Here is a 27,508-nt window from a genome sequence, read left to right on the forward strand (position 1 = left end):
GGAATTCCACACAATTGTTCATATTTGCATATGTATGTTTATACCAAGTATGTTCAGAGAAACAAACACGCTATATTTATGTAATGGAGGGGTCAGAAGTGTTTGAACTAAATTATGTGACACAGGAAGTTATAGCCGTGTGATAAAAAGAAACCACAGTCGAGTGAGACTTATGTAGGCCTATAAATTGTTGCGGGCTGAAGTGCAGGGCTGCATGCAAATTTTGACCTTGAACTGTGCATTTCGGAAAAGAAGAAGCCGTTTCCAAACTGTGCCTGGTGCTCAGTGCGCGGTGGATGTGGGGGCGCAGATAAGGAGTGGATTAATGCAGCGGTTAAGAGGGGTTATCACAGGGCACTACCTTGTCCCCTTGGCTCTCTCCCAGGCACAGCCGCACACCTCCTCCCCTGTTACCTCTGAGAAGGATTTTCTCTCAGTCAGCGCCGACAACCTGAGCCCTTACCTTGCACCTGCGTCTGATACACCACGAAGTAGTCGTGGGTCCCGCAGCTCTCGAACTCCTCCCCGGCGCAGCGGTGCAGGCACAGCTCCTCCTCCTCGTGCTCGTGGAGGGCGAACAGCGGCGTGGGGAAGCCGCAGTGGCACGCCTGGCCCCCCAGCACGGCCAGGGAGTACTCCTGAGGGGGAGAGGCAAGCAAACAGCTCCTTCACAACCCAGACACACACTCAACTCATCACCCACAATCCTGCACCGCCAAAACCATCACATCTCATCTAAGCCTACTAAGCAGTAGATGCTTTGACCTCCCACCCGTATCCAGCCACCCACCTTCCATTGTGTGCAGGGAATGCAAATGCACCTACAGCTGCTACTGGCATCCGCACATGTATTCTGGTTTTCACTCCACCTCGGATCTTAATTCCTGTTTCTATAGATAACTGATTAATGATACAACCATTGCTGGAAGTGGTCAAGTGGTTTCAAATCTTGAAAAGAGATGGACGGTCTTCTTATGGTGAAAAATAAAGTTCTAAGGATATAGCAAAAGACCTGCAGGAATCCAAGGACTTCAAGGACTGAGGTTGTGAAAGAAAAAAAATGTACTAATTAGATGCATACTGTAGTGGTAGGTATAAAGGAAGCAAGGGACAGGAAATAAGATACAGAAAGCGAGAGTGAGCGAGAGAGAAAGGTATCATAATAAATAAATTAGGTGTCTCCCTGAATTAGGTCAATGCCATAAAAGAGCTTGATACAGACAATGAAACTTTAACCCTGACAACTTGTGAAATACAGTCTGTTCCCGATTTTGCTTCTCATTCCAGAGAAACGCTCACATTTCTCTATCGCAAAATTCCTCCATATTTTCAAGCATCGGGCCAAGGTGCTGGTCTTATGGGTTTGCCAAGGACACAGGCAGCTAGTGGTAGTCCTTGAACGAAAAAGAAAAGCAACACTAACACCTCCAGCCCAACAAGAAAGAAGCCCCAGAAGGGACACGTAAAGTCTGCTGAAACACCTGTTACTGAACACTTCAAAAGCTTCCGAGGTTTTTGCACTGCATCTCAGCTGTATCTTTCATGAAAAAGATCAATAGTGTTCAAGGGCATTATCCATACAGAAGCTGCTTCTTTAACGATCAGAATCAAGACATAAACAGCACACACTGTATTTATGGCTGTTGTACATGACATCACTTAATGTGGTAAAAAAAAACGCCTTGGCTAAAGCAGCTCTCTTTGCTTAAGATAGTTCAGTTTCAGTTTAATTCATCAAGTGTCAAACTTCTTCAGGTATTTTCTTTAAACTTTATACATAAAAGCCTCTCTTGATTGTTTAGCAGTGATTGGTTGTATTTGGGATAGCTAGAAGTTGAAATTCTAGTCAGGTTCTGCAGCACAAGCCACAGTTTTCTCGGAAGAGGCGTGCATTTCACTTCGGCTTCTTCAGTGGTGCGTCGAGACTGAGGTGCAAAAGGCGAGAACCAAAAAAAAAAAAAAAAAACACAAGCCCCGCTCACCTTTTCAGTGCAGAAGTCGACACATTTATCCACTGACATGTTCAGTATGACAGCACTGACAGGTAGAGCAAGCGACACGTTCTCTGGTTTCCTGAAGCAGCCTTTAAAGATTGCACTTCCATCTATACAACGGGAAAAGAAAAAAGAGAAGAGTGAGAATTCTTCACTGCGGGGGTTCAGAAAACCTGCTCACCCTGATCATTTTACAGATTTCCTGTTTTAATATATATTTCCCCACAACATCACCATTACATTGAAGTTCGCGCTCAGAAAGATGTATTGGAATGACTTTCACACAATGCCAGACGTTCGGCTTTGGTAACGAATTAGAATTTCAAAGCCGTCCACACAGCAAGTTTCCGCGTGTGGTATGACTTTAATGCACCTTGGTGTCAATCACCACGATGGTACCTCCAGGAGATGCACTGCAAATAGAGATATGCGGGCTGTACAAAAGGAAGACGAGAATGAAGAGAATACTCATCTAATTGCACACTCATCCCCTAGGTAATTAGAATTTAAGTACAGATGGCATGACTGAAAAATGGACCGAATTAGTCATCATGAGTGGGATTATCATGATGTCTTTAGAAGTGACAGAAACGGTCATTAGATGGTCTATTTATATCACATGGAACTAGGGGGAAAAAATATTTCCTTTGCTATTTCGTGGCTGCTCCTGTGCACCCAAACCTCACACACTTTCTCTCCAGAGTGCCGTTGTTCGTCACAGCGTGCCCTCCTTGTGTCTACCTGGGTCACTCGCTGCACAATGTGCCTGCCGCGGCACCCATATTGAATGCGCTTTTAAGTCTTTTCATTCTGTCTAGTGTCGAGCTCATTCACGTCTTTCTTACGCAGTCAGAGTAATGTATCACAGAAAAAGAGTGCTATAAAACTGTGCACACAGGAGAAGTACGCTTAGGTATCTGAGTCTTTGCTTTACACTCGCAAGGAGTGTCATTTAACTGTGCATATTTAGAAGAAAGCGCGACAAAAAAACAAGCCTGTGACACAAACTTATGGGTAAATGGCTATGGCCTGCTGGCAATTCTCAGACAATTCAACAAACCGAGACTATGTGGTTCATCCACTTCATGCAGATGATTCATTTAAGTAATTACCTGACAGGAATTCAGTTCTGATATGGAATAACATGGTACAGCCAAGGCGGCCTATTCCTGTGGAAGTAAATACATCTATCTCTGTGTCGTTTGGAATTAGTGACGCTAAATCTTCATAAGTCTTCAAGAGTGTAATAATAACCATCCAATGACCAGCAGCAGACAGTCTGGGGACATGTAGGATGGCTAACATAGTATGTGACACTTTTTACTAAGGCACACATTAATCAAAAACTGGCATCCTTCCCATGCAATTAAATGTACATTGCTAGAGAGCCCACAAAAACAACTCTGTTCTGTTTGTGTAGCATGTTTTATTTTTATATATATATATATATATATATATATATATATATATATATATATATATATATGTATATATACAAGCAAACGTAAGAATTCCTCTTTTACTTTAATTAAGGAGGGAATGGGGAATGACAGAAGGGACCCTTTAATCAGAACACAGCCCTAACCCTGGAGTTTATCGTTTCTAATTTATCTCGCAGCAGACAATGAGGGATTGGACCCTAAGCACAGACATCATTAGGTGTTAATGGGTCGGCCGCACTGTTGCAGCAGCAAGGACAATGGGATGCGCAATTAGCAGAGCTGTATGTCTGAATCCCTCAAAGACATCGGGGCTGGCTGAGACTCACAGCAGTCAATCACACAAGCAATTAAATTCCCCCTGAATATGGGTCAAAAGCACCATAAATATTGATTGGCACACATTTCTGCAAAGACTGGGGACTGTATTTGTTTTGCCATTAATTTGATTTAGGCTGGCAACAAAAAACAAAAAAAAGGCTGCAGTAAGCAACTGTGAGGAAGCCACGAATATAATATCAGTTCCTGAAACTAAATGAGCTCATTATTTGAGCACTGAATGCATTCTCTTAATTTCCTTTTTTTGCTTTTCATAAAGAAAATGAAAAGGGGATCCGGCTTGGGTTTTATGCATTGTCATGTTTGTTTGATTCCTCTGATTTTAGTGGTGGTTCTGGCCAATTTTCTGCTGGCATCTCGGGGGGGGGGGGGATTTGGGAACACTAATTTCAAAAAGCTTTCTTTATAAAACAAGGCAAAAATAAACACACACCAAAAAAAACAAAGGTGCTGGATGTATTCATTGAACCACGACTGAAAAGTTTATAACAAGTACAAACCTTAGAGCTAGAAGTGTAACTCTTTACAGTGACTTGATCTGCTGCCAAGGGCAAATTGCCCAAGCAATAGACATTTATTACGGGAGGGAGCAGGCAACACTACAACACATAGCCCAGAGTGTTTACTGGGGGACTATTGTGGTTTTTTAACATCCAAATCGTTTGCTTTAAAAATGTAGAAATGGGTCATTTTACAGCATAACTCATCCAGAAGGCAGCTCTCCTTGCAGATCTGAGCTCCAACAGCTGCGACAGATGGAGACAGCCCCAGCTCAGCCCCAAGGGCACAATTTAAAACTGTAACCTTATGATTTAGAAGCAAGGGTGTCACATCCTCAACCACCACCTCAGCATGTCATCAGTTGTGAAGCCCCAGATGAAGGCTGTATTCACACAGGAAAGGCATTAATGCAGAAAGATGCACTGCATCTATTGTACAGGTTTCAACGTACATCTTGTGTCGGAACCCTGGGAGGAACTGGACAAATTGTGCTGCGCTTGGTTCCAATCGAAAAGGAAAAAAAGGAAAAAAGTGTGCGTGCTCAAAGAAATGCTGGTCTTAGCTTTTATTCTCCAACTTGTTTTTCTTTTTTTTGTTTTCACAGTAGCGGTCAGAGCAAGACATTAACCTCATTCAAGTGAGAAGCTCTATGAATTCACTACTTTCAAAGTTGTCAGAACCCCTGCGGCTTAAGTAAATGTTTATTCCTGTTTTAATGTATTATTCAAGCCAACCACAACGTCACTGTTTGCTTATAATGGATGTAATGTTGAGCTATAGGTAGCATCCCAAAATCTAAACATCAGACTGTTTGGCTTATGTTTCCCTTATAAATTGCAACCCTGGGGGGTTGATCAGTTTCTATTATTTATTCCTTATTTTTATGGAGGGGAGGAACATCACATCATTTCTACACAAACGCCCCAAATATAAAATTAATCCTTTAGGAACAATTTGTCAGGATTTTGTGGCCAAACACTGGATTCCTGCCAATTTCCTGCAGGGCTCTTTCAAAAATTACCTGCAGGACTTATTTTGCAAGCCAGGGGGAAGAAAAAAAAACTTGAAGGAATCAATAAGGTCTTTGGCCCCGAATCCTTGAGGATTCAATGTCTGCGGATGGATTATATGCAGGAATCCTACAGGATTTTGGTCGAAGGCAGAGAAACCGAGGAGAATATGAACCATTCCGAAGCACCGGCAGACTCCCAGTCTACTCACATCGCCTGGCAGATTCCTGGCTCAGCTCTAGCCGGTAGATGGAGAGACGGTTGGCTCCTCCGCAGACATTGTTTTTCTCCCCCTTGCACTCCATGTTACAGTCACTCTCGCTGGCGTTGGGCGCCTGGATCTTGTGGCCGCAGTAACACTCAGCTCCAAACTCCAAGCCAGCGAACATGTAGCCTCTATTACAACACAGAAGGGTAAATTAACAAACAAGACAAAAATAAATATATAAATTTCTCTTTCTCCTCCTGCTATGCCTACCACACTTCATTCTATTCTTGAGTGTGCTGGAATTGATTGCTCACCCTTCTTGAAATATAATTGTGCCTGTGACCTTGCTAATGCAGTATGACTTGGAGGGGGGACTGACTATGAGCTGGGAATATGTTATTAACCACAGCTCCATCATTTGTATTTCACCAACCGTGAGAACTGTGCCCTCACTGACTCTTTGAATCACTCACCCCTTCTTTTGATTTGGCTGTAGTGACCAGCAGTTGTAAAAGAAAGCGGCAGCATGTACTCATAGGGTGCTTTTCCGTTTTCACACCTATCAAAGACTACCACGCAGACATGACATGCTTAAGTGCTACTTAAGAGGGTGAGAACGATATTATAGTTTTACTATGGTATAATTCAATAAAGCCTTAAAAGGTTTACATGGGTAAATCTGATTACAATTACCCTTGTTCACACGGTGACTAAACCACTCATTTGCCTCTCCTCACTTTTGATTTCCCATCATATGTCACAAACGAAAGCTATTACAGAACTCTTGGGTGTCTGCTGGTGTAAGAACACCATAGAAAATGGCTGCATGGTTGGAGAAATGGCTTTCAGATGCATTCATTTATTTACAGCTGATGCAGAAGCCGATGGGTGGGGCAGGCGAAGCAAGAGAGGACGCGCCAATAAATAAATAAAATATTTATTTTTACTTCCACAATCCAGTGGTGGGTGTAATGGAAGGCACTGAGGTGGACAGGCGCAGATAAGCGGAGAAAAGGCTTCCACAAATTCCTGACGGTGGATACATTTAAACGTTAGAGAGTGAAATGATCTCTTGCACCAAATCCAGTACACCAAGTCTATTTACAGAAGTTGAACTCAAGTGCATTAGGGAATATTGTACAGCTCAGCATACAGAGCACTGCTTATAAATACATATAGGGATGTGCCGGAGGAATCTGTGGCATACAGCTGGATGCTGTCATTTGCTGGAGGACATAGGAAGCCTGTTGTGCATCATCACGTTTCACATACACCCCGGCAAATTATCTGAAACTAGTTTTAACCATGTTGTACGTCAAGTATTTTTTGGTATCTGTTCTGTTTTTGTCCTTATTCATATACAGCGTCTTTCTAAAACAATAAAGCAATAAACTCCCCCTTAAGTCATTTTAGTATGATTGCAAAGACATCATTGCCATTGATCAACAGTTTTAATTAACGCTGGGAAAAACACAGGCCTACCTTTCGGCACAGTTGTCCTGGCAACGGAACACTGTCATTTTCCTGTAGTCAAAAAAGGATGCTCCCCTGAGCGCTCGCTTCTGTGTGTTGTCAGTATAACAGCCAATGTATTTTGCTGAGGAAATACAAAACACAACAACAAGGCATTAGTTTTAAACAATTTACTCTTCTTTTCTAATGTTATTTCATTTCCTACAAAGTATATTTATTATACACTGAATAGAGAGAGAGAGAGAGAATGCTTGGAGTTCAGTACTGTAAATTAAACATTGAGTGACAGACGATGCCAAATTGTACACAGAAGTGTGACGTATGAGATTGTGCAGAACTGTGATGAATGATTTTCCAATTTCCATACCCTGCTTCACTGGCAGCCAACTGGACAAAGGCAGGCAGGGATTTCATTAACACACATATTGCTTGTTTTCATACTGTAATTGATACAGTAATAGTGCTGAGTCCACACAACCGCCGCACACAAGACACACACAACACAAGCCGCACACATGGAGACTCTTTGCTTGTGGGTTTGGTGGTTGAATATTGCAGGCTTAGAGGATATGCTGGGGGAAGAATCACTGTCTGTTGGATCAGCAACTTAGAAGAGAAAAAACGAACGTGCGGGTTGATCATGTCTGGGATACTGAAGTCTAGCTGATAATTACCTTGAATGATTGCTTAAGAGATTGTGTCACTGAAGTGGCAGCAAACCAGAACAAGTGGCATCATGGCAACAGCTGCTTCCGTGGACCAACCAGGGAAGGCTGTAGCCCAGTTGATAACAGAACCAGATAGGATCACGTGACATAGGACAGCGCTAGATCTACCCTTGTAAAATCTCCACACAACAACTTAAAGTCTAGAGTAGACTAATTACGAAAGAATAAACACAAACTTGCTTTGTTTTTTTTTTGGAGAATCATGTTTAGGGGGAAAAAAAAGGATGAAGAAAATCAATGGGGGGAAGTATTGAGGTCTGCAATATGTGAATTTGGATGATTTATGGTGGCTAGAAATGCAAAAAATCTAAAATTCATCTGTCGCAGTCACATAAAAAAATTAAAAGACAGCTCACTCTGTCCTGTCACAATCAGTCTTTTGCTAACATCAAAATATTCTTAATGTTTATTTTCTCCAGTAATAGTGGTAATTAATATATCTCTTCAAACTAATTTGAATCTAATTACTATTTTTTTTTTGTAATTAATAGAACAAGACATATACAACACACAAAGTTTCCATACTGCTTTTTTCCCCAAGCAGTTCAAAACATATTCAGATTAATTTAGATCCTGTTTTTACATAAAATTGTAAAACCAGTCTCTAAGTATGAAATCATAACACCAGTGTACTGAAATGAGGAGATTGTTTTATTATGATGTGGATAAAACCACAAAACTGCAGTGCAGTGAGTGTGCACTGTATGCATTTTGTAAAATAACTCTACTAGGACATACAGAACTTTTAGCATTTCATGTTACTTCAATTTTAATATTGCATTTTCATCTGCAGTGCAGTCAGATGACACCAAATTCTGGATAATTAAATATATAAATCAGTCACTCCAGCACAGTTTTTGTATAGTTTCAGGATTTCCTAAAACGCTTTGTAAACATGTTCATAGCACCTTCTGGTGGTGTGCTGTTGTAACAACAGTTCTGCTTTTACTGTATCATTTTATTTATTTATTGCTAAGGTTCATAAAGTACATTTCAGTTCCACAGACAAAGACCCCTGACTATTTGGGCAATTACTCCACAGGATTTATAATGCCGTATGGTCTATATTTTCACCATTCACCATGGGCTTCAAACACACCACTAGAAATGTCTCTGACTTTAAGTCCACTGCCATCTGTCCGGTGTAATTGTTAACGCTACCAATTACACTTTAATACCTCCATTAAAACCTAGCAGAGTTTTTCTTTAGTCTGGAATCCATTGGCCATTACTGTAATTACAACTGTTTCGAAACAGTCCAAGCCTAAGGTCAGGAGGCTTTGCCCTACGTTATTCAGGGCCATTGCCTTGTAATCTGCTTTATCACAAAGTAAGTCGCAGATTTGAAAAGATTTAACTCTGCTATGAATGGTGCTCTTAGGATAAAGCATCCACAAGACAAGGAGCCTTTGAGATTCAGGCAGAAGTTATAACACGAGATCTCTCCTAATCTTCCAGAGCAACTGTGCGCTGTAAAACTTAGAATCTCCCGATTTTTATGATATGGCAATAAAAGACACATACATGAAATAAATAAACAAATATAAACTGCAAATGCACTGGTGAGTATTGATTTTCTATAACTGAATTAAAATTCCAGGTAGTGCTTAGTTCTAGTTCTTAGAATTACAACAACAACACAAATTAGTGTCATAACACTGAAATAACTGGTATTTTCTCCCAGGATAAGAGGTGAACACTATATTCTTGCCTGCCAATGTCACATTTGTTGGTCATTAAGAGGAGCTTCGCCACATCAGCGGCTGACAGCAGGTCTCCTCAGTTCACCCGTCAGTTGCACACCACCTCCTAATAAGCCTACATCTTGTTTTAGATCGGTGCAGATGACAACGTGGCCTGCCCTACACAACTCTATAAAATGTGTCTCGGCTGCTCTCGGGTCAGGTGTCATTGCTGACCGAGTCCCAAGAGCTTTGAAGTTGCAACAAGTGGCAGAAGTCTAGTGCATAACTCTTCAGTGTCTTGGACAACCATAACAGATATTATAATAGTATTAGATAGTATAGTAAATAGTAAATAGATAGTATTTAATTACAGATAGTGGTTATTTGGTGGTGTTGATTAACAATGTTAATCTAAGATATTTAAACAAAATCAGGAGATGTGTTGGGAAAAAAATGAAAAAAAAAAAAAAAAAGAATCCGAGTCATGCATGCATCTCGACGCCTGGAAGGTCTGAAGAAGTCGAGTGCAGCAGCATCTAAGCCTGCTGTCTCCAGGCCTCCAGAGTCTTAATCCTGCGCAGCCTGGCACACACCCGCACAGTGTGTTAAACATATGATGGGAGTTCATTACAGATGCCTCACTCTGTGCACTGTCTCAGCACAATCTACTGCTCATTGTTCAAAGTCACAGCAAATCTCTTCTAAATGGATTATTACAAGACTCCGGCTCTGTTCTATGGATATTCGGTTGTCCCCAGAGCTCTCTATCAAGAACTAAAAAGCGTTTATAAATACAGCCGGCTGTCAGTCCAAAAAAACATCTTAGCCCCTCACACAGCAATTTCCATCTTTCTCTTTATGTAACATCCTTCCAAGTCCGTCTCCCTTCGTGGGATCAATGGGCTCAGACCCCTCCTGGACAGTTACCCTACCCATTAGGAAAGCGAAGACAATCTTTTAAACTGGTAGGAGGTGGTGATGAGATTGTATCATATCATAATGGCTTTAAAGTCTTCCACACAAGCCTCTTTTTATGCCCTTTGAAACATATTGCATTACACTAATAAGATCCCTAAATACCCCCTTATTGGCCACGCCAATAGCCAGAACCTCAACAATAAGCAGACACCAGAATCTGGAGCGACACCCAGGTCGCCAAACATTACTCATCTTAATTAACCCAGTAGAAATGCTAACCTGACTCTAATGGAGGTCTAGGTTTTCTGGGAAATGTAATCCTATTATCATACTCCAACTGAGATACCTATTCTGAATGCTAATTGGTGTTGTAAACACAATTTTGCAAGAGGGGTCAGACCCTGCCCCCGCCCACATCATGTATAAATATGGGGCTTAAATACTGCTTTCCCAGCATGCCTTGCTTCACATCTACACAGCCAGTCTATCGTTCCCTCAGCCAAGCAGGTTCAAACCCAATCTAAATACATTATTACACTCCATCCATCAAAGTCCTATTAGGGTTTGGCCAAAGCTCTTGACACTTAATGTAGTTTAACTAGTCAAAATGTGTCTGACTAACAACTGGAATGTAACCATTATATAATTACTACCTTCACCTGTAGCCCGAATGTACTGGAACCATAAACCGAGTCCTCCCTTAAAACTAGCCTAAAGCTGAAACGACAAGCTTGTTTTCTGAATACAAGGCTGTATGCTAATATTCATAAATCTAAATCAAATAAAGGAATACTTCCATAAATAAGTTTGTTACAAAACACTGACAGTTGTTGCTTTTAGGTAGCTCTTTCAATGCTAGCATATAATAGCATTTTACTGTGGAACTAAAAACAAACAAACAAACAAGCATTAGGCTAGACGATCAATTCTTAAAAGATACAAAAAGGAGCTCTGGATATACAGCCTCCTCTGGGTGTGCCATAACATTTATCTTGAATTTCCCTCTGATAACAAGTTTTCCACATTGGCTCAGAAGCTGCTAGTTCCTGTGCTCAGATCCTAGGCTGACAGACAGCCGGGGCTCGGTCCCTAGTGGCTGAGAGAGGCTGCCAATGTGAGACCCAGTTCCCTGGTGAGAGGACGCCGTACGGTGTCCCTTGAAGTTGACTTTGGAAGACTGCTGTTTGATGAGGAGACGATTCAACACTGAAGGTTGAGAACACTTTTCGGGTGAAGGAGAGAATGCAGCTTTGAAAGCGTAAATTACTTTTTCAACTGTCTGTCAGAGCGCCGAGAGACCGATAGGGAGAGGGAGAGGGAGAGAGAGAGAGAGAGAGAGGGAGAGAGAGGGAGAGAGAGGGAGAGAGGGGATAGGGAGGGGGGGGAGGGGGGAAGTGTGAGCGCGCGCGAGAGAGACATCCCAGCATGATAAGTTCATTGAACATCAATGTTTGACATCACTGCCTGGGGAGGCAAATGCAAATAAGAAAATTAATGTGCTGATAAAATGTGGGAACATCATGGCATCAGTACAGAAACGCTGCTCCCAGATTTGAACCTTATGATTTAATAGCTTATCTGACATACATTGTGTGAACATCTTTATACCGCAATAAGCTCAGGAGCTGTCACGATTTCACCACGGCTCTGACTTCATTCTATTTTAAAAGCAACCCCCGCCCGCCACCCCCCACACGCACACACAATCCCACAACGTTTTACACTTCTTCTTTTCCCCCCCTCGCGTTCGCATCTCATGTCATCATCAAGATGTTACAGAAAAAAACTAAACAAAGAGAAAAACAGTCTCGACACCTTACAGCTGTACCATTTACTACTTTCAGGCTGTTTGTAAGTGAAGCTGACTTTGGCTGACCTTTTATGGATTCAAAAGGGTCAGGCTGTGGAATCGACAGCAGTGTACTTAACATGTCTATTCTGCACGTCTAAATTGTGACACCCTGTGACCTGCATGGAAAAAACAAACACTCACTATAGCTATAGAAAAAAATATTGAAATATATGTGGAGTCTAGTGAAGACTTAACCAGTCAGTCAGCAGTGAGTCCAGTAATCATTGCAGTCAGTAAATTAAAGAGGGTTTGTGACCACAACCTTTAAAATAACAATGGATCCTGAAGGATACAGGAAGACAATTGGGATTAAAGGATGCACTGTGTTCTCAGAGAATGTCAGATCAGAACGTACAGTATGCATAATGAAGTGCCTCTCTGCTATCCGAGAAGCAACCCAAGATCTGTCTCACCTTTCCCAATAGTAATGACTGAATATCATTATATCCCAAATTATTTTCCGACACTTCTGGACAGTAGGATCCTGTCTGTGCCCTTAGCAGAGGCTTTAACCAGTTGAGTCACCCGAAGGCCCTCGTTTCTAGAGTTGTTCGAAGCTACCTGCTGCCTTCCTCCTAACGCCTTGCCAGAAAGAGATTGGATGAGAATACATTCAGGGATCTATCTTAAGCACATACATAAATCTGAGTTTGGGGACTGGCTGATTATTTGGGAATGATAAAGCCAAGATAATCTCACAATGACAAAATTAATTTCTGTCACTTAGAGGACGAGGCTGTCTGTCAGAGGTTAATTACTATGGACACATTACATATGGTCTGGAAAGGGAATGCTGTGCAGTTTTACAGTGACTAGAGATTTGCACTTAGAAACCATCTGCTAGGAATTCTTAAAATGTCAGTTCGGATTAGCCTAATGAATAGAGAGTGATACAATCTTCAAATTAGTTTTTTTTTTTTTTCTTTTAATGGAAGCTTCCTAATATTTTTCAAACCCCACTGAATAGCAGGTTTCGGTATGCCTCGTTAACAAGCCCATGGCAGGTTTTGATAAAGAGAAGTATATTTTAATTAAAGGACGAATCAGAAAAGTACTTACTGTAATCGAGAGTGAAGGATATGCAACATATTAGTATTTTTTTTAAAGTAACGTGTTTACTTTACAATATTTGTTCCAGTTTTTGAATCAAATATAACAGAGAAAATGATAAAATCTAGTATTGAGTTTACAAACATTTTAAAATGTGATATATTGTTACAATTGCCGTGGATAAGCGTATATACTCAGAAATATTATAAGACATAGTCTATAACAGGCCGTTTAAGCACCTCAGGCACTATAATTCAAAATACAAGAATGTCGAGGCGCTATCAATTTAAATTGCATTATAAACATTGTATCAATGCTCTTACATTTCAAGAATTTAAAGAAATATCAAAATGTTCAGTGTTTACATCAAGATTGAGACCCGGGACACCATTTTGGTATGTACAAAGGCTGATGTCGAATGAACACTTCTGATTGGATGACGAGCAAATCTCAATTTCAGATTATATCTAAAGTCGCCCCAACCAACACCACCCCCCACTCGTAGAAATGTTTTCTGTAAGTCTCTGTAATGTTATAATAAAATAAAGCCAGTTTCACCACCTCTTGCTGAATTTGTGAGTTCACAGCTAGCCTACTTTATGTAAACACAGAGCACATTTTCTCTATGAAGTGACAAAGTTTAGAAAGATTAGAATGTATTATAGGTGTGTAAGTACATACAACAATGACATAAGATATATAATGAGGTATTCAGTTTAGCCCAATTAAATGTTACATAGTAGCCAGTATATTAGTCATGAGTGGTAGAAGTGCTCTTCAGAATTATTCACATTATCGCAAGGAGAAAGAATCATCAATCACGAGACCCAACTGTGACCCAGCACGGTTTATTCAGAAATCTGACTTCTCCAATGTCTTGGACGTACGCAAACTGCTCACGAAATTCTCAGTGAGATCTCAGTCATCTTTTTACACTGAAACAGATTCTGCAGAAGGTGAACCGACCACAAAAGACGAAGAACTGATTTGGAACGAGCCGAGGCGAGGCAAAGTCAGCGGTGGGCAGAGACTTCCTCGGGCACTGTCCCTGAAAGGTCTGCCAAAGCAAAGCAGAATAAATACGGCATGCCACAGCTTACACAATTCTGTCATTAGATAAATGATAATACTGCGGCAATTTCCCTAAATACCAATGCCATCCATTACGCCGCTGTCACAAATTCAATGTTCTATAGCAGTATGTTACTGTACGGTGCCTCTTGTCGCTGACCCACTTTATTAATGACAACAAATTGCAGCCACATGTATGGTCCCATGGGGTCGGAACAGAACAAGCTGTTTCAAAGAGCTCCGAACTGTGGCAATCTGCTCTCTATATTAATATAACGCATATCGATTCATATAATAGATTCCACTCTTCCAGCGCTGACAAGCGGTTACGGAATTGTCCTTATCACTTGCAGAGATCACTGAGCCTCTACTACCTTTGAGCCCCACGGTTTCAGTAAGTGATGATAATAATAAGTTGCCCGGACAATGGATGGCAGGAATGATGTCGGTTACTATCCCGTGTCAATCTCAAACGAGGCCTTGACGTTCGATGCACGGAGAACGAAGGGAGAGAGAGCGATCCCTGCGAGAAAACCTACCGGAGCTCTTCGAATGCAACCAGCGGAGAATGAAGCCAAGGAGCTAACCACGACGAGAGCCAATTATTACTTATACATTAAAATATTCATGCCATTCACAGAAATCAGACAGCTCTTGGCTAGTGCTAATTTCCTCCCTGATTAACCCCAAGGACTTTGAGAATATATGCAGAGACAGGTTCGCGTGGGGTCAACAGAGATATTAAACCCTCTTATGAACAACATCACTTTGCGGAGAGATACCTTGATTTAAAATAATGAAGGCGTGTTCAGTTCATACAGTGACTCAGCAGCCTCTATACCTCCTTCATATTGCAGGAGATAGATCGTCTCTCAAAGCTGCACATACTGCTAGTTTGAACCTAATGCTTTTCAAGTGATTTTTTGGGGGTGGGGGTGGGGAACAATCCTTTTCTTTTTTTAGAGCAGGTTTAGCATGACAAAAACTTCAATCGCTTTAATTCTGTGGTGGGTTAACAGGTTAAACGAAGGACTTTCTTTCTCTTCACAGCACACTGACACGTTGAGCACTTAGCATGCCGATGGAAGGACTTTGCAAGTGCCTTTGTCAACTGTCGTCCGCAACTCAGAGCTGTTACCTCCCAGTGGGTTTCCGGCACATTCTGTCAATACTAATGTTTGAATAACCCTTTCATTAGTGTTTAGTAATGCCCTTATTTTCATATGAAGGTATTGAGCGATGGTTCACAAGGACATAGTGTTAATATAAAAAATCTTCTGCATTAGACCAAAGAGGCCCGATTCGTTCCATAAATAATGCTTTGTATTGTCTCGCTGCAGGCTCCAGACGCGCGGTTCATCCTTATCTTCTCAGACACCTTTAGCTCACAGCGCAAGAGCTGAACTTCATTTTTCCGTACTGCACAGTGTGTCTCTCCCCTTTTAAAAGGTCATTAGACTCAGTTTTTATATTTTTTATAGGAAAGCAAAGAAAGAAAGGGGGGGAGAAAGAAGAAAACTAACTAAATCACTGTAAATCATTATCTTGTTGTATTTTTCTCAATGCAGAAAGGGTAGAAAAGCGATACTCACCCCTACTCTCTTCTGGGTCCTTCGTGTTCCTCCCTTTCAGCGCCCGATTCCACTTGCTGGTGTAGTCCCCATTTCTCCCTCTTTCCGGAGCGTCCATAGAGGCCGGCTTGAGCCAAGGTGGTCCATAACGTCTTGGCGGTCTCTGAGTCTCCTTCAAAACTCTTCCAGCCAGGCCCTGGTTGGGCGCGTCCAGAGCCCCATTCACTGTCTCCACCGCTGCTGGCTCTTTACTGGTCTCTGTGGTGTCCCCCGCGAACCCAGAGTGCAGGAAGACGAGGCTGCCGGCTGTCAGGTACAGGATGATGAAGGAGAAGAACCGCACTGGCTTCCTTCGAAAGTAGCGCTGAAGTTTCAGAAGTAGCCTAGCCATTCTTTGCCCCGCTGCCACTCAAACCCCGGGCACCGCCGCCGAACATAAAGCAGCGAAGAGAGGAACGGTGCTCACAAAGCTGCAGGGTGTCCAGTTGAAAAACGCAAACCCAGCCAAAACGATTAAAAGAAACAATGAAATGAACAGAAGGGAAGCACCAAATTAAGGTCTTCTGTGGTGGAATGCCAGCTTTGTAAAAAAAAAAAAAAAAAAAAAAAAAAAAGCACAACAATATTAATAAATAATAAAGAAGTAAAAAAGAAAAGGATGATCACTTTCTCTTGTCATTCAGTGCTTTGCATGGTGTCTCTTTCCTTTGGATAAATGTGCCCTGTGTCTCTGTGTTTTAGCACTCCCCTCCCTATTTAAGTTCCAGTGGAAAGCCCAGGAGACGAAGCTGATGGAGGGTTCATGTCGTGAAAATTGAGCGCTCGCTGGTGGCTTGAAAGAGGATCAGTTGATGCAGCTCTCGCTCTGTTATCAAACCAGGGACAGAGACTCTTTGGAGCATTTTTCTCCCCTCCTCCTAATGGCAACGGCTTTGTCTGCGCTCCTCTGCCAGGCCCCGGGATGCCGATTCCCATGTACAAAGTGCTGACTGATAGCCTTTCGCTTTTAATGAAACGCCATTCAAGAAGCCACAGCCAGGGGGGACGAATTCAGCATCTGCAAGTAAAACAGTTACATTAGTTTGTTTGTTTGTTTTCGCACTTTAAATCACTCAGCACGTTCATCTGCAGTGTCAAGGGGGGTACACAAAACGTAAGGTATAAAAACATACAAAGGACTATACAACTAATCCTGATTGTTAAGAGGGTTGCGCCTATGAATTCACAAAGATTAACTTCTGCTGGCCAGTGCTTTAGTTCCTTAACCCCTTGAAGTTCTGCATCCTAGATTTGGTAGGGCTTGGGGCTGGGAAGCCAAAATAGCTAGGTAGCATGGGAACCTGTGTACCCAGTAGCAGAAGCAATAAAGTGATTTATTCTGTTCATCAGCATCCAGGTTTATTTATCTCTGGCTGCCCAAATAGATGCCCAATGCCCAAGAAGAGTTTAATTTAACTCACATTCCAGATGGCCAAGTTTACACAGGAAATTAGTTAAACTGTTTCCTTTACATTCCTTCCTTGTTTGTTTTTTGTGTTTGTTTGTTTCTTTAGCACATTCTTTTAGGCATGTGGGACCCAATTTTCACCCTGGATCCATGAATTTTACACACAAGCTCTCCAAGCTGTCATGTTGTAGCACATTAACACAAAAATCTTCCACAGCTGTAAACTCCTAGAGCCACAGGCGGCTCATCCTTCACACAGCACAGACCTCGGTTTAAGTGATGCGAGGCAAATTATATTTAAGATCAAATAAACCCCACACAATCAATCCAAGAATCAGCTTTCTTTTCTTAAGCTGCATGGTGTAAGATACTACTACAAATACTCATAGAAGACTTCACAGAGGTACTACCAAGGGTTTCGTGTGATTTTTGGGGAGTATAGTGTGTGTATTATGTGGCAAGCTTCAAATGATATGAGAAAATAACACATTTCACCAATATTACCTGACCAATTCTTATCCATAAATCATTCTGTCATTTAAAAAACAGTGTCTCTGAACTTCAGCGACAAAATCCCCCGATCTGGATAAAATAATTCCTCTACTTCGGTGGGAGATCTGATAATTTCCTTTTGGGACCAGTCAACATTAAACCTGTGCAAGTATACAATTCTACAAATCCATTTTAAATAGATTTTCCATTTGAAATATAATCTCATGAACTCCTTCCATTTTAAATCACTGTACCCCAGTGAGCCCTTTTACAACCCCTGAATGAGCATCTTTAAACCCTACTGTCATTCTCACGTTACACATTTAAATTACCTTTAGGTCTGCACAAATCTAGTTAAATCTATTTTTTTCACAAGGATATCAAGAGATTTGCAAATTGCCTTTTTTTAGCAGTCCGTAATCCATCGGAGAAGAGAAATACAAAATGTAACTGATAATTGTATCGATGAGATTGAAATACGTTTGTTGTTTGGCACGGTTTCTGAAACACACATAAACTAACAAAACATATCCTCTGTGGCACATGTGGAAAGACTGAAATATATATTGATTTATATACAGATGTTTTAAGACGCCTCACAAAATGATCGTGCTTGCAGAGATACTGTATTTGCAAACGCTTTCAAATGCAGAGGAAGTTTGTTTTTTAAACTCAAATTAAAACTGTCTCTGAATATTTTTTTCTGTCTAGGCAGTCATAACATTTATGATAGCATACAATGATTTTGTTGCTTCTTGATGTTTATTTCTGTTGCTAAAAGACTCCCCCATAACTTAATTACTACCAGTTACCGAGGTTTTAATATACAGCCGGAAGCCTGATTGTGACAGTCTCGCAGCAAGCCTGGATTTCTCCAATCTGACAATGGGACACGGCGGTGGTTGTCAGCCAATATTGCAATGAGCCACGGTGTAATTTGTCTGTCCTCTGCACTGTGTACCATCTGTTTCAGGTGCTTTTTAACACGGCCAATTTTTAATGCATTTTTGATGGCTGTTCCGCACCGGGCTTATTACAAGATTATCTGGATGTGATGGGCCTCCTACTTTAATGTATATCCTTTGGAAAAGACAAAAGAAACTTGGAAGAATTTCACATACGTCACAGCCATTTGCTCAGCCTTGAAGTGATAATTAGCTCCGTTTGTTTTTCATTTTTCTTTCTTTTCCTAGATCTTTAAACACAATTGTTCTACAACAGCAGTTTCGTTTTCTCTTTGCCAACCTTTGATCAGATGCTCTAATTAAAAAATATATAATTACACACACATATAAATATATAAAAAGAACCGGGAACTGTCTGTAGCTAATTGGGAGGGTCAGACTTATTTCTTGTGGACATTTATATCACATTTTAAACTAATGTGCACTGGACAGAAAGGATGTTAAAAAAAGACAGAAAAAAGAACATTTTCCACAGGAATGGAATTTTCTGCTTGCTTCAGTTACACTGGCTTCTGTGTGCCACCCAGCCGGCCCCACAAAGCACCTGTGTTGCACAACGCCCCAGTCTTACTTCCATTACAGCAAGGGCCAGAAGTCAGTCTTTGCTTATATGCTTACAAGGTGTGTGTATCTCCTAGTGCTAATACTTAACCTTTGAAGCGTTAAAGATACATCTGGTGCCAGGATATCAGAATCCTGCTTTGATCTGCGGGGCCCTAATGCGAAGTCTGGCTTCGGCTTAAAAGTTATTTCAGGCCGGTGGTTTTAGAAAAAGAAGGAAAAAACATTGGAAGTTGCAACCAGTATCACACTGCGAGTGACGTATTTCATTTTCTTCCACTTTCATTCTTATACAACACGCTTCCTCTACAGATCTGATAAACACAGTGCAAGTTAAGCACAATGCAAGTTATCGCTGAGTTTCCCTTTCCTGTAGTTCATTTGTGTGATTTTACTGTGCAATAGCATTTTGCGTGGCCAAATCTGAAGTAAACGCTAAAACAACGACACTCTTTACACCATGCTTCTTATCAAGATTGGAGTTTGTTGATTTTGAATTTAAACTGCTTATTTCCTGTGGGTACACACTTAGAACAATGAAGCCACAGTGATGTTCTGCTTTCCTACGACTCCATTGTATAATCTCTGCAAAGATTAGGCAAAGCAACAGCATAGTGTCCTAAATAGATGTCTTTGTTAATTCAGAGTAGGTGCCTGAATTAGTGCGGCCTGCTTATTCACAGTGGCTCCTTTGACATCAAGTAACATCTTCAACCTGATGCACTTGAAACTGAAATACTGTCTGAAACCCTGACGCATAAAGGCATATTCAGGTGGGTAATAAGTAATTAAATAAATAACTACAGCCTAATTAATTTGAACGATCTGCATTGATTCCAGCCATTGTGACAGCATTCCAAACCTCTCAAGGCGAGGGGACAGAGATTACCATAGGTTTTCAATGCCGCAATACCGCAAATTAAATGTATCTTTTTAAAACGTTATTAGGTGTAACTAATTAATATGTCATAATCTAGGGGTGTCAATACAATTCACTGCTGTGGGTTTTATATTTAATGGCAACATTATTTCATGCCATAAAAGAAACATTGAATCAAGGCCTCCAGCTCAATATAGCAAATGAAGACCCTGATTGCGGTGTGGGAGCAAGGAGTCCTTTCACTGCATTGTGTGTCGCTGTCCTTTGATAGATCAAACCATCCGCAACCTCTAACACTCGTTCATCAAATAAATGCATTCATGAAACAAACCAGCACACAGACCTTGGGATTCTGAGTGGCACCAGTATAGAGCGGCGTTTCCCATCCAGTGTGCCATGTCCAATCCAAATTATTTACGATGTTAGGGTGCTTCCTATTTTAAACATCCTCCTTGTGGTTGTTTCAGCCGCTGACTGACCTCAAAAAGGTTTCGGCTCCTTTCAAAACAGAGGAAGTAACAGTGAGTGACCAATATGTGTTCGGAGGAGATCAGCAAACACGCGGGGAGAAAAGAAACAAAAACAAAACAGCGCGCCAACACCTAACCCCTGTTTGCTAGACAGGGAGATAAAATGAGCCATTTCATCAAGGCATAACACAGAAAAAATATATATACACTACTTGTGAGGCATGAAGTGAAGATTTCTGTTCCAGTTCACTGCCTACAATGAGTCTGGTCCACTACTGGCCTTCTGCATTTTCAAAAGCAATTCTCTAAATGGCATAATAGGTTTCCATTCAGAAAGTCACCGGGATAATAATACCCACTTGAGGCTTTTCATAACCCCTCGCAGACACATAGCTTTCATAAAATAACTTACCACATAAAATTCTGGATACCGAGAGGACAAGCACTGCAAGTATTAAAGAAGTGAAAAATGTCTGTAACACAGAAAGATGCCTTCAAATAAAACACTGAACCTCTAGCGGTAGTTAGGCCTTGCTTGGTCCGTATCCTGCTCTGTTGGTTTGTTTGTTTTGGTTAGTATTCGTTGATTGATTGATTGATTAATTGATTGGATTTGCCAGAACACATTGCCCGACTTCTGTCCTTCCTGGCAGATAAAAGACAATATTTGGTTATAAGTTGGAGAATGACTGTGCTGCCCCCAGGCCAGCACATTTCACAGATGCTCCATAAGATTTGCATCCCAGGGCCATCGCAGGGGTGTCAGAATTGACTTCCAGGCATTGTAGACATCTGGCATGATGGATAGGGGTCTCGTCACCTCTGGAAATTGCCTTTTTACAGCCAATGTGGCCAGATACATAAAGAGCAGACCTTGATCGCTTATATCTGGTCCACTATACTATAGGCGATGCTTTTTTTTTCCCGCAATCTCTCCCCAAGAACCATTTGGCTATCTGCGCTGCTTAAAAACAGAGAGTCTCGCAGGGCCGACAACATGTTCTAAATGTGATATTCTTGAAATTTTCACCAATTCAACTGGCAGATGGTACACGAGGCACGCTCTGTTGGGAAATATTTACATTCCAGACAAGAGAATATAAAGCATTAGGGTGCATTCTGGGTATACATCTGGTGACAGATGGCAACAGCAATCAGGTTCATCATTTGATACGACTCATTGGCCTGGGCCATACTGGAGCAGTGTTCAGTGTGCCTGGAGCATTCACTTAAACACAGGCTTCTGCCACACTCACAAGAATATTAACACATAAGAGAATATCACATCTAATCTGTTATTGTCGCGTTCTTTCACGGAATTATGGAGTGGGAAAGTTTGTTAGGTAATACTACATCTGTGACTCTGAAGACACTTTAAACTATCATTTGGCCTGTGCATTTATCTTATGAAATAGAAGTAGAACTATTATGAATCCCTGCACATTTGTTACATTTATTGCACAATATTATATTTACCTAAAAGACTCCCTGCAGAGCACTTCTTCAGAAAGAATCAGCCGTTGCTTGCATTATTAGCCTCCTCTGAGGAAACAAATAAATAAAGAGACTCTCTCAAGCTTTGGCCCCTGTTAGTGTGAATTTAGAGCTTTTTAAACAAGGAAGACAGAAAAAATTACTTAAAAAGCATAAAAAGGTTAAAAAATTTAGCAGCCTAGTCACGGCAGGCCATCCTTCACCAAAGCACAGGCAGAAACCTCCGATTGGTCATTAATTCAGATTCATATTAAATGAGCCAGCAAATATTTAATCAGAGTGGATTTCAGGAGAAAATGTCAGAGTTAATCATCACAGAGCGCACTCTCTGGGTGATCTTGCGCAAAATGAAGACAGGAATTCCATAAATATACTTTATCTGTCACAAGGCACTTGGGCCATATGATGACCCACTCTCCATAAGAAAACAAACGTCAGCTGTTTTTTTATTTCGTCGTCTTCTTGTTTTTTGTTTTAACACTCTTCCTCAGAAGCCCACCAGATGATTTCTCAATCAGACATCAGCTGATGGCAACCGCAAGCTCAAGGCGTTCTGCTTTCTCTTCCAGAGGTTGTAGGAAGCCAAGTTTATTTGGGAAGACACCCCTTAAAAGGCCCCTTCCAAAAAGTTTGAAAGCATAGCTAATATAAAATATCCACCATCAATTTTAGATCTTCCCATGTTTTGCTACAGTTTTTACCAGGTAGATGATGCCAAACATGTACCTTAGCTTTGCATAGTTCAGCAAGACTGCAGCTTGGAAATGTACTACTGAGAGGAAGGAAAATGCAGAAGTGCGTCAATATAGTCCATATCTGCTACATCTGACACACTCATTTTTTTTCTCCTACTCACTGCCTCCTCAATCAGCTTTGGCAAATCTCTTCATTAGCTGTGTTTTTATATATGTATATATATTTACTGTAAGAGTTTCTTCAGTTGCTACAGAGCATTCTAAGTATAGCATAGTGTAGAGAAGTGTAAAGACGTATTAAAATGGGTCAACCTTAAATATATGAAGATACTTGATTAAATATGAGCACTGGGAAATGTGACAAATCAGCCCAGCCCTTCTTGTAAACAGTCCACTGCTAATAAAATCTTGAAAGTGCCTTAATTAGACCTTAATTAGTAAGCCTGTTTCAATGATGTGAAGGAAACCCCACCGAGTTCACTTTCTTTGCAGGACTAATCTTTTTTTGGATTTATTTATTCAATTATTGCTTGCCTTGCCTCTCCCTGTCAGAGAGGTCCTCCCTCTAAGGTAACACTGGTTTAGCATAGCACATTTCCAGGGTAGAAAGGTACAAAATAATAAATAAATGATATTAACAACTCTGAGGAGCAGAAGGGTAAAGAGAGACCTCAGAGAAAAGGTTATTGGTTTCCCTCACCTTTTCGAATGGCCCTCCGGATACAATTTCTACTCATACATCAAAAAGGTCTATTAAAAACAAAAAAATAAGAAAGAGAGAGGGAGAGTTCGAGAAAGGTGAGTTGCTTATAAAGGAATACGCGTTTCACCGTTGAAAGTAGTCCTTGCTATAAGCTCCATTGTTTGCAGTGTTTAATACTTGGGCTCTTTAAATATTCACCGTACGGGATGTTTTTGCTTTTCTCTGACATTGTTTTTTATACTCAACAGGAACATTTTCCCACTACAAAGAAAAACAAGGTCCATAAGATGTATACATTAATTTCCATCAGCCACATTTACAAGCAATGAGTAGTTAAGGCTCAGACATGAGAGGACGTTTCCAATTGGTCGCCCGCTAACATCACTGCATGTCAAGCCGTGCGATTGTCGTTGGCAACTGGGGAATATGTCTGCACATCCTAGAAAAATAAAAAAATAAAAGACCTTCTCTGGTGCATTAACAAGACAAAAAACCTGAATAAGATAGAAATGCAATTCCCCTTTTGATGGTTATTAAGCATTTTTTGAGATAAATGAGCATATGGAACTTGTAGCAAGCCCCAGTCCCTCGCTGTGTTATCTAATTTGATCTCAGCTGCCTTCTTAGTAGGCAAGCAGTAACTGTAGAGACACACTTTGGCCATATCTGATTTAAATACAATCACCTTGGCAACCAAACTTAACTTGAGAGACTCTACACTGTATACTGTTCAACATACACATATCAATTTCAGGACAGGTGAACCCAGATCCGTATATAAACCTTGGAAAGACACAGACACATATATACACACATTTGCCCCTCTTTTCTACACTTTCACCCCAACATAGTTAGACCTCAGGCTGTACGAAAACAAAGTAGGTCCCAAAACTGTTGCAGAGAGCAGAAGATGGTATACTCCCCGAAAAACATATCACAAAACACTTCACATTAACCCAACAGGCACACTGACAAATCTGGACGTTTCAGAAGCGTAGTTTGCTAAATATTTGGTAGAACACTTTCTACGAAAAACCTTTTGCTATCAACCCAAAACGCCACAGATGAAGTACTGGAGAAAAACAGAGTATACATGGTGTTTTATTTTGCTTTTATTCTGTTCAAAAATGCTACACAAAGATGGAAAGCCCGAGAGGGGGAAAACAAAAGGTCCTTAAACAACACCTACAACAAACCACAGCGTGCATTACCGCACTGCTCTGCGAGATGACAATAGATTCTTCGCATCGTACTTCATCTCAATCGAATGTTAGTCCCCTTTCTGTGGGGAAACAGCGTCCAGTCCTTTCAGTAATGATTTGCTCTTTACCGAGGAGACCTTCCTGGCCTCAGCTGGCATTTCAATTGCAGGTTGACTATTGTAACTATCAAGTCAAATTATCCCATTTAAAAAGATTTCAAACCACACTGACTTGAATGATGATATGTTTAGATCAACATGCTCCCAGCTGCAATTATCGGTGCCCTCAAGCCTTTGCGCTTCCGAATCATATGAGAATCTGGTACATGTTCAACATTTTGATTCTCGCCAGCAGATGCCACCAGTAGTTTGGGCAAGGCTGTAGGTTTTGAAGTAGCGGTCAGCATGAAGTCTCCTACTCGGGCCTAAACACTTCACTTTCAACCTAAAAAGGTGGTAATCTTTTTGAATTTGACTGTGTTTCACGGCAACAGAAGTAAATTTGGTTGGCACAGGTGACGGCACCACAGTGATAAAGATTTATGTTTACAAAGGACACCGCGAGGCTTTGGATAGTTAAAATACAACTCACTGTTGTGCCTGGCAGCTGGGCACTGTGCACAGCAAGATCTGCATGTTTGCCAGCCATTTTAATTAGAAAAAATATCTGATCGTATCGTGTGGCTTTAAGTGTCCGGTGCCAGGTACAATTAATTACTGGCGCTAATTCAATCGCTTTGGCAACGTGTTCCATTTAACAAAGCCAATTTTTGCAATTCCAGAGAGGTGCCGAGGGCTCCTAGGAAATCTCCACCTTTCTAGCGCTTTCTGACAAGTGAAAGAAAAAAAACAAACACCAAAAAATATCTATGTCTTGATCTCTCCAGAAACATGACTCAAGATTTATGTATATTTTTGAGAGAAGCCTTGAAGAGAGACTGTACACATTCAAGGTAGCACAGAAGCAGTCACTGCTCAGCAAAAGCATCACAGTTACAGCACTGTATTAACTAAATAATGCTGTGTGGAGACAGACATATTTTTCACATATAATGGGCTCATTCACAGTCTTTCATACTAATAGACCTTTCCTCATTTATATTTGTCACACAGGCTAAAACACAAGGCCATGCTTTGAAACGGATTGGAAGCACTTTCAGCAGCGAATGATAGGGCCCTTTTTTTGTACAAGGGCTGCCGTGGTCTGGATTCACTGGGAGCCCTGTGGGTCTAGAATAACAACGTTCCCGAACGATTTTTCTCTCCACGCGTTCTGGACGACAGGAATGAACCCGTCTGTTAATGAATGTATTTAAATGTCACGTATGTTGCCGATGCTCTCTCTCTCCTCTTTTTAATTGCAAGAAAGCAATAAGAACAACTTCAGATTCATTTTTATTCACTCATCTCGGCTTTATGCAGTTCAGCCCTGTGATTTCATTAATTATTCATGCCCACGTTTCCACAGCCCCGTCTTGAAGCGCAACATTAAGACAATTTCATTTATTTCCGAAGTGCTCGGAGACATCGCGGGGCCATTGGACGGCAGTGCTGCATTGGGGCGGGAGTAAATGGCACAGGAATGTCTTATATACTGTGGTTATTCAGTATCCATGAGTCTTCAGGGCAAAATTTAAGAAAGTATAAAGCGATTAACAGATAATAGGACACTAAATGCCAGGAACTACAAATATTTAATTTCTCTCTATCTCTCTCTCTCTCTTCGAAGTATGCTAAGTTACTGAATATTATGATGATAGTGACTTATAAACTGGTAAAGGACAGGTCAGCACCGGAGATTTTACCGTTCCGTTGAAAAGGACTGTTGACCCACAACATGCACCACCTGCATAGATAAGAGCAGTAACTTGACGGAAGGTCTAAACAGGAAACAAGGTGGACAAAACAGAAGAGACAAAGAGCCGCTTAAAATGAGTCTAATCCCCTGCTGTCATACGTGTCCTCAGGCACCCGAGTTGTACCCAAGGAAGGAGCTTGTAGAGTATAAATAGAGCAAGGCTTTCTCAACCCCTTCTTCAGTGCGGCCCCATTTAAACACCTGCACGTTTTTCACTGACCTCATAACAGTGTACACAGACAAGATCGACCTGTGTGAGTCAGAAATATCACATTACAATGCAAAGAGATGCTGTTTATATATGTTATATATGTTTATATATGTTTATGTTTAGCTGTATTTCTTTTTATAATAACCACAATAATACAAATCTGACTGAATTTGTAAATCCATTTCTTTAATGTTTCCTCAAAGGAATTGAGGTTCCCAGTACCCGCACATCTGCCTTTCCTGGCGCTGTGATGATGAAATTATAATAAGATAATAATAATAATAAAAAATTATTATTAGTATTACTATTAGTATGTACTTCCTGTAAGTGTGTTTTCATACAACTAAATTATTGTTTTATAAATTATGTATTGTATAATTTGTCATTGTCTTGTATGATATTAAATTATATTTATAATCATTGCATTTTTTTTTCTTTTGTACATGACCTTATTTGTTATTTAGTTTCATGACACAGAAACAATATATAATGTGCATCCATTTAAGCTTAAAATGAAGCCGGGGCGGCCTGTAATAGCTCATTGTAATCCTTCTAATAGATTAACCTAAAACTGGTAAAATATTGGAGTTACTCATATATTGCATAAAAATATTATGGAGAGCTTTTAAAAGATTGAATTGATTTCAGTGGATCCATTAGGGCCAGTGGGTACTCAACGAAATACTTAAAAA

General features: G+C 40.8%; 1 protein-coding gene across 1 annotated transcript in view; it reads right to left on the bottom strand.

Moving 5' to 3' along the window:
- The window catches only part of wscd2 (WSC domain containing 2), a 64,741-nt gene that overhangs the window by 16,849 nt on the left and 20,384 nt on the right, over positions 1-27,508 (bottom strand). The window contains exons 2-6 of the mRNA XM_066689468.1: positions 15,861-16,896; positions 6,974-7,088; positions 5,495-5,679; positions 1,983-2,104; positions 464-638 (exon numbers count right to left, since the gene is read on the bottom strand). Coding sequence (XP_066545565.1) covers positions 464-638; positions 1,983-2,104; positions 5,495-5,679; positions 6,974-7,088; positions 15,861-16,230 — 967 coding nt within the window. The 5' untranslated portion in view covers positions 16,231-16,896. The remainder of the gene's footprint in view (positions 1-463; positions 639-1,982; positions 2,105-5,494; positions 5,680-6,973; positions 7,089-15,860; positions 16,897-27,508) is intronic.

This window comes from Amia ocellicauda, chromosome 17 (genome assembly GCF_036373705.1).
Source record: "Amia ocellicauda isolate fAmiCal2 chromosome 17, fAmiCal2.hap1, whole genome shotgun sequence".
Lineage (NCBI taxonomy): Eukaryota > Metazoa > Chordata > Actinopteri > Amiiformes > Amiidae > Amia > Amia ocellicauda.